The sequence below is a fragment of the Artemia sp. Qi Xiang Cuo genome, chromosome 2, assembly GCF_049724085.1.
Source record: "Artemia sp. Qi Xiang Cuo chromosome 2, ASM4972408v1, whole genome shotgun sequence".
NCBI classification, from domain to species: domain Eukaryota; kingdom Metazoa; phylum Arthropoda; class Branchiopoda; order Anostraca; family Artemiidae; genus Artemia; species Artemia sp. Qi Xiang Cuo.
Window position 1 is genome coordinate 19,012,689 of NC_142795.1, and position 8,240 is coordinate 19,020,928.

Consider the following 8,240-nt stretch of genomic DNA (forward strand, 5'->3'; position numbering starts at 1 on the left):
AGACCTTAGGGTAAGGGTTGTAATTTATGCCCGGGAGGAATAAAAGGTGTTTATAGAAAGCGTTTTCGTTTCAGAAAGGGCCCATTCGATTGGAATTCAAAAGGCCTAGTGCCCTTTTTAATAGTCGAAAGTGATTGGAAGGCTTGACATTTTTATAGTAAAGATCGAAGTGGGTATAATGTATTATTATTTGTTGTTGTTGTTGGACCAGGGCACTTCGTATCGAAGGAGTTGTCGTGGGAACTTGGAAAAGGGCTGATTCGATTGAAAATAGAAAGGGCTGATGCCCTTTTTAATAGTCGAAAGTGATTTGATGGCAACTAATCCCCCCTCCACTCCTACCCTTTCACGCCAAGCCTCCCATTTCTGCTCTTAAAATTTAACCAAATCAAAATAGCGCAAGTGTATCCAAGCTATCAAAGAAAGTAAACAGATTTTTTGCGAATGGTATCAAGTTTTCCATTTCAGGTCAACTAGAGGAGGTATGAAAATATATTAAACAGTACTATTTGTGTCCAGATTTTTAAAAGGGTGTATATTGTTAAAAATTGCTGAAAATTTTTCTCCATGATATAAATAGCCGGCCAAACTATAAAGTCTTAAAAACGAAAAGATTTAAAGTGTTATTTTCTTTTTCCCTGAAAAGACTATGTCAATATAAAACTAACAGAAATTAATTTTAAAAACTTTTTTCACAAAGTAAGCTTTCAAAGAAAAGTAAAAAAAAACTCCATTAAACAAAAAATGAGCAAAAATAAAATCAAATAATCTACCAAGCGTGGAATTATAACAAATCAACATCGATAAATAAATGAAACCCAAAACGAACAGAAATTACAATAATTAACGGAGTCAAACTCAAAAAAAGCAGAAATTAACATAAGTTGGGCTCAAAATCTCTAAGCCTTCCCAAGACCAGAACAAAATTTGCACTTTACTGAAAAGATATAAATGAATGTGCATTGTCAGTTTAATATACATATACTGATATTTAGTAATCAATATGTTAATATTATTTGATTTATTAAAGTTATAAAAGTAAAAACTTTATTATTTTTTCAGTAAAGTGCAAATTATGTTCTGGCCTTGGGAAGGCATAGGGGTTTTGCGCCCAAGTTATGTTAATTTCTGCTCCTTTTGAGTTTTACTCAGTTAATTATTGTAATTCACTAGTGTTATGCAAAAACCGTCTGAGTCACATTTTCCAAATTTTACAGGAGAGCGATTTTTCTGGTTGAAAGCGTCTCCTGAATCCAATTATGAACGAAAACTACTGGGGAAAAATTATATATGCAAAAAAAAACATCGAGGAATCGAAATTTGCCATTAGATTTCGCTAAAATGGAGTATATTTTGAGATAATGGACTTAATCGTTTTTTGCAAATTGAATTTTCTCAAAATGTTTAAAAAAAACAAATTGCAAATTCAAGCTAAGTCAACTTGGTTTATGTAAGAAATGGTAAAAAAAAAATAGTAAAACATGAGAATATTAGCTCATTCTTCTTCATTTTCATTTTCGAGGTAGTCCACCGCTGTATTGTCATAAAGCAAATTTTTGTCGAATGCATGATATTCTTCAGGCACAAACGGCAAAAATGAAATCAAATTTGCGTATTTCGCTTTGGAAATCGTCTCCCCATTGGGATAATTTGTCTTCATACCTGCAAACGAGATTTTCTTGGATCCTCTCTTTCTAAAATTCATTATTCTGAACGGTGCATCTCCATCTAGACAAGTTTTGAACTTGAAGATGCCAAATTCTTTTTCGTACCTCAACCAACGTACAGCTAACCAAGAGAATGGCTAATTTTTGGTGTCCACTGTCCTTTTGACACATCTTTTCCTGAAAAATTCGTTAAAGTCAAACATTTTTTACTTTGGCATCTCAGTGGCGGTCATGGTAATTTTTCCCCTTGCAAAACGTATTAAGTTCGTCCAGTCAGCCGGAACTCGGATTGCAAAGTCTGTATACTTTTGACCTTCTCAATCCTGGCGTGATCGCTGTCGCACTAGAGGTGAGTATTTCCGGGTTCGAGAAACTTTTGATCTATCCATTCAAAATCCTCCGAAGCAATTTTGGAAAAGTAATACAAGAACATTCCGGTCACAAACATACTTCAATTCAGAGAATCGCATATGTCCGGGCACACGACTAGCTGTGTTATTCTTGACGGCAGTGCCTTCAGATGCTTAAACAGACAAGAGGCTACCTCAGAGGCTCCCTTGTCACCCATTCTTTCGTGCCAAACGTAATTGTATGACTTTCCCTCTTTCAAATTGCTTATTACGTGAATGGTAAGGTTGTAAGTCCACAATTGCCTTTTATAGAAAGCTATTTTAGTCTGTACAAAGGGCGTAGGAAGACACTGCTGGAGATCAAAAACCACAACAGAGTGGAATGGTCGTTCTTTACAACCTCTTTTTCTTTCTGTTTAGACTCGTACGCCGATCTATATGCTGCCTCATGGGCCTCAAGCTGAGCTTGTAAGACTCTTTTGGAACCTTCAGGATCAGCACAATTAATCCGTTGCTTAAACTTCTCACACGTTCCACAGGAGTCCCTGACAGGAGGTTTAAACCCAAGATTGTATTCTTGATACAAAACTTTCTTGTACATTGCAACCGATTTTGCTGACAACCCCTTTTCTGCAGCAAAATCTTTGTAAAGATCGTACATCTTCTGAAGGCTAAGATTAGAAGAAAGATATTTCCTAGAAGTTTTTTGATCTTCCATAGTGGTATTAATAAGCAGGAAATCATTCAATATGCTGCTTTATCAGCTCAGTGTCAGCCGGGACTGATCTGTTGAAAGCTTGGCTTCTCTCAGGAGTGCTAATAATAGAGAACTTGCCATGTTTTCCCTGAACCGTTGCAAGCTCTGCTTTGGTTAGAGCAAAGACAGACATAAAACAGGACTTGCATATTTTAACTTTCTCCGATTCAACAGTCACATAATAGTACCAGGCATAGCGCTCCTTGTTATCTTTTTCTTTTCTATCTTTTCTCTTCCTGGTTCGTTTCGGTCGAGTTCTGTTCAAGCAGTTGAGAAGAAATTGCCGCTGCTGTTTCTTTTCACCTATAGCCCAGTACGATTCAAACAGACTGGCTTTCGTTTCACTACCAAGCTTTTCAGAACGACTCAGCCTGCAACTTCTAAAAGCTTCATTCTGTTTTCTAGCAGGGTGAACAATATTTTTGGCACTCACATATTCTTCGCTATTGTATTTTCTTTCAGTCCGTTCTCTTCGTCTCATGTACTTCGCACTTCGGCCACGCTTTCGTCCGGAATGTGCTTCTTCTGCAGTAACTTCACTGTCTTGGTCAGGCAAAGAATCTGTCACTGGGTCTTCAACAACATTCCCTGACCCACGGGATGGCACATTCTGTTCTTGTTGGCTTGTATCATTATTAATTTCACTAGGATTCTCTTCTGTCATACGAGTATTGCCGATGAGGTTTTGGCTAATGACGGTACCGCGAACTTCATAGCTTTCCTTTCGACTTTATCTCATGTCAAGCTAACTCACAGATGTTACTATCTCTTCTTTTTGCACTTCAGAGGGAAGGGGGCTCTGGTCTCAACTATATTTTTGATATGTAGCATCTCTCTCTCTATCCTGAAAGTTCGTTATGGGCATAACTATTCAATTTCTTGTAGTTTCAATTTCATTCACTCATAGACCATCCTGTGCCAGAATATTTGCTCGTACATTTATAATCTATATTTCTTATCGTCTTATGAAACTCCTTTCAGGGACATTAATTCACAGCATATAAGCAGGGGGAGGTATTTTCAAAAATTTGGGAGGAGGATATTTTCAATTTTTTTCAATGAAAAGGCATAAGTACTTTCAAATTTAGAAGGAGGACTGAACACAATTATCTAGGAGGACAGTTGAAGCTTTTCTTTGAAAAAAATGCCTTAACAGGAATATTTCACTAACAATTACGGTCACTGCATCTGGAATTCATATCAACTGAATCTTTATATTTGGCTCTAAAACAATACAAAATTTTAGAACAAGCTATTTATCTTACTGAAGGGTTTTGACTATTATCTTATAACTCCCATTTCTCGACCAACTGAAATAAATGCGTCAACTGTTATGTCAATATCAGACGGCGTGTGGGCAGCTGATATCTGGACTCTGATTCTTGCTTTGCCTTTTGGAACAACGGGATAGCTAAATCCAATGACGTAAATTCCTTTATCTAAAAATAAGAAAAACAATAATAATGCATAGTTTTGAATTGTCTTCTATATAATATTTTAATGAAAACCTCATTTGATGTAAAAGACACTCACTTGCATTCAAATTCACTGTCTTATTACGTAGATACTCGCAACAGACCCTCTGGGATAACAGGTGTAAAAAGCCACCGTCCCTTAATACAGAATTTGGAGTCAAATAAACTCCCCCCCCCCCAAAAAAAAATCCTGAAAATTTCAACCCAGTCCCTTAGCTGTTATAAAAAAAGGATAAGTTCACCAAAACAACGTAAAAATTCTTCATCATTTTACTGAGCCTGTTGACTCTATAATGAAAAATACTTGCTTGGACTCATGATTTAAGTAATTTCTCTTGTAATAAAGTACTCGACTCCGTATTTGTTGACTACAAAAAATATTATCGGTAAAATTTCTATATACAAAAAGAAGTAAAAAAAACCATTTACAATATAAAAAGTGAAACTGATTGTATTCTATTAAACATTTTTGTTTTCATGATAGTACTCGCTAAATTTGACTTTTTGTTCTAATTATTTAAGAATGACTCCTGAAACACAAGTGCCGTTTAATTAGAATTAACTAAAAAAATATTTTCCACAAAATAAGTTTTCCAAAAATAAGTAAAGGACTCCATTAAACAAAAATAAAATAGAATCAAATAATCTAACGAACATACAACTACCACAAATCAGTATCAATAAATTAATAAAACCCAAAACAAACAGAAATTAAAATAAAACAGATCGTGGTAACGAACAGTAAGTAAGGAGCGACCCGGTTCAATGGTAACCGAAACTCTAAAAAACGGAATTTTGATACCAATAGACACATCAAAAGAATCAGATTTTAATTCTGATTTCAAATATATAAGCTTCATCAAGTATATTCTTACCCATCAAAAGTTACGTGCCTGAGAAAATTTGGCTGATTTTAGAAAAAAAGGGGAAAGACCCCCTAAAAGTTATAGAACCTTAATGTCAAACATTTCTAACTTCGGCATCTCAGTGGCGGTCATGGGAATTTTTCCCCTTGCAAGACGTATTAAGTTCGTCCAGTCAGCTGGAACTCGGATTTCAAAGTCTGTATACTTTTTGGCCTTCTCAATCCTGGCATGATCGCTATCGCACTCGAGGTGAGTATGTCCGGGTTCGAGAAACTTTTGATCTATCCATTCAAAATCCTCCGAAGCAATTTTGGAAAAGTAATACAAAAACATTCCGGTCACAAACATACTTCGATTCTGAGAACCACATGTGTCCGAGTACAAGACTAGCTGTGTTATTCTTGACGGCAGTGCCTTCATATGCTTAATCAGACAAGAGACTACCTCAGAGGCTCCCTTCTCACCCAATCCTTTATGCCAAAGGTAATTGTATGGCTTTCTCTCTTTCAAATTGCTTATTAAATGAATGGTAAGGTTGTAGGTTCACAGTTGCCTTTTGTAGAAAGCTATTTTAGCCTGTACAAAGGGCGTAGGAAGACACTGCTGAAGATCAAAAACCCACAACAGAGTAGAATGGTCGTTCTTTACAACCTCTTTGTCTTTCTGTTTAGACTCGTACGCCGATCTATATGCTGCCTCATGGGCCTCAAGCTGAGCTTGTAAGACTCTTTTGGAACCTTCAGGATCAGCACAATTAATCTGTTGCTTAAACTTCTCACACGTTCCACAGGAGTCCCTGACAGGAGGTTTAAACCCAAGATTGTATTCTTGATACAAAACTTTCTTGTACATTGCAACCGATTTTGCTGACAACCCCTTTTCTGCAGCAAAATCTTTGTAAAGATCGTACATCTTCTGAAGGCTAAGATTAGAAGAAAGATATTTCCTAGAAGTATGTGACCTTCCATAGTGGGATTTATAAGCAGGAAATGATTCAATTTGCTGCTTTATGAGCTCAATGTCAGCCGGGACTGATCTGTTGAAAGCTTGGCGTCTCTGAGGAGTGCTAATAATAGAGAACTTCCCATGTTTTCCCTGAACCGTTGCAAGCTCTGCTTTGGTTAGAGCAAAGACAGACATAAAACAGGACTTGCATATTTTAAAACACTAACTGACTGGGTTGTCTCGCCATCATAGTCCACTTCCTCAGCTGGCTGAAGGCTTTTGTATACCTTTGGAGGATTAAGAACAAGAGCAATGGAGTCTTCTTCGTCGCTGATACTACTGGAAGGAACAAACTCAGAAATCGTCGATTCTGCAGAAGAAAGATCCTCCTCTGGGTCACTCTCCATCAAAATTTCGTCAATTGCATTTAGATCCGAAGGTTTCGAAAGATCAAGTTTTCGCCTGGTTCTGCGACCCATATTGCCTAGAAAAAAGGTAGTGTTGGAAACTAGTTTAAAGCCTTTCAAGACTATCATGCATCTTTGAGTTCTGTCACAACACTCTCCTAACCAAATGAACTTAAATATACACTTCTACTTCCGTGGAATCAGCTCTCCAATTTGTCCAATGAGCCCATAAAGACTTAAATAAATGTAAAACTATCTTTTTCTGCTGTTGTTGTAGAGAGAATATATTATTCTGTGGTTTTCTATTTGGGTGGATAATGTGAGTTGGGGATACTTTTCCTGGCAAAAGACAAACATATGTATTTTTCGCTGCAATTCTGGTTTTATTGATTCTAAAAACATTTCCAGCAGAGCTTATTAACTTTGAGGATTCATTTACAGTGAGAGTGACATTCTGAGTAATTGGGTGGTGAATAGCCTGTTTAGCAAGACTATCAGGAATTTCCTTACCCTTAATCATTATGTGAGAAGGAACCCAAATCATTTTCAGTTGAAAAGCCTGGGAAGACATGATTTTTTAAATCTTTTTCTGTAGATAAAAAATAATTGGAATAACATTTCCTTACCTCTTTTTAAGATCAGAAAGAACACTTTTAGAATCACGGAAGATAACAAAGGAACCTGATTCAGCTTCCAGCTTTCTGGACAGCAAGGCATTCCGCATGGAAAGTCGAGGATCCATCTCAAACTCTAATCCCAATTGATGAGCCATTCCATTCAGGAAAAATACCTATGGAAGCCCTTCCATCATTGGAAACGTATCGATTAGTAAAAATCTTTTTCTAACTGCAAAATTCTGCCACTTTAGCTAATATTAGTTGACGAAGGATTTGAGTGTTCATTTTAGTCTTTGGACAATCCATGCCAGGGATATTAGTGTTTATGACATAATCAGTAATATTGGGAGGTCTGGAGGAGGTCTGAGTCTGGCAACAAAATATTAGATTTTCAGTAACACCAATACTATCCAGTAAGAAGTTCAACTTGACAATGGCTGGACTACTATATGTCTTCCAATTTTCACATGAGAATGATAAATTTGTAGAACACTCCTTGAAAAACGAGGTGGTTATGATTTTTGTTAACTTTCATAAAGTAATTATTGGATAATTTCAAGAACCTTTCTTCTAAAGAAGGGATATTCACCTTCTTGTACAATGCTGCAGTGGGTGTACTTTTAAGAGCACCAGTGATAATTCTCAGACTCTAATGTACTAATGATTCTATTTTAGAAAGTACTTTTTTGAAGCTGAGAAGTACACAGGAAGACAATATTCAATCTTTCCATATATGATGGAAATGAGTAGTTTTCGAAGCCCATCTCGGCTGGCACCCCACTTTTGCCCTACAACAGTACGCATAAAATTCAGCCGTTTTTCAAGTGCATTAGTCAGATAAGAAATATGAACATTACAATTTAACTTATTATCGAGCCAAACTCCAAGGAACTTCACATTCCTGTCAAAGTGAATGAACTGATTATACAGAGTCAAACTGGTTGAGGGACAATCTTGCCTAAGGTCACTTATCCTATTGAAAACTGGGCCAGTATTTTTGGGGATAGAAAAAAATCAGACATTTTGGATTAAGCCATATTGACAGTTTATCAATAGCTCCCTGAAGCTTGGGTTTGCAAGTTTCATGACAAGTGCCCTCTGTCCAAATGGCTAAGTCATCTGCGTACAAGACAAATTTTACTGAGGGCATATTATC

General features: G+C 36.6%; 1 protein-coding gene across 1 annotated transcript; it reads right to left on the minus strand.

Annotated features, from left to right (window-relative positions):
* Positions 1-3,997: 3,997 nt before the first annotated feature.
* Positions 3,998-6,539, minus strand: LOC148954972 (uncharacterized). The gene is made up of 2 exons (XM_089108006.1): positions 6,288-6,539; positions 3,998-4,213 (listed from the first exon to the last, which is right to left on the minus strand). The coding sequence occupies exons 1-2, from the start codon at positions 6,537-6,539 to the stop codon at positions 4,106-4,108; spliced, it is 360 nt and encodes a 119-aa protein (XP_088964132.1). The 3' UTR covers positions 3,998-4,105.
* Positions 6,540-8,240: the final 1,701 nt, after the last annotated feature.

Bases quoted from the DNA above. Each gene is read 5' to 3' on its own strand.
- LOC148954972 (XM_089108006.1), bottom strand. From the start codon at position 6,539: ATGGGTCGCAGAACCAGGCGAAAACTTGATCTTTCGAAACCTTCGGAT. The intron at 4,214-6,287 runs GTTAGTGTTTTA...TCTTATTTTTAG, and splicing joins ATGGCGAGACAACCCAGTCA to ATAAAGGAATTTACGTCATT.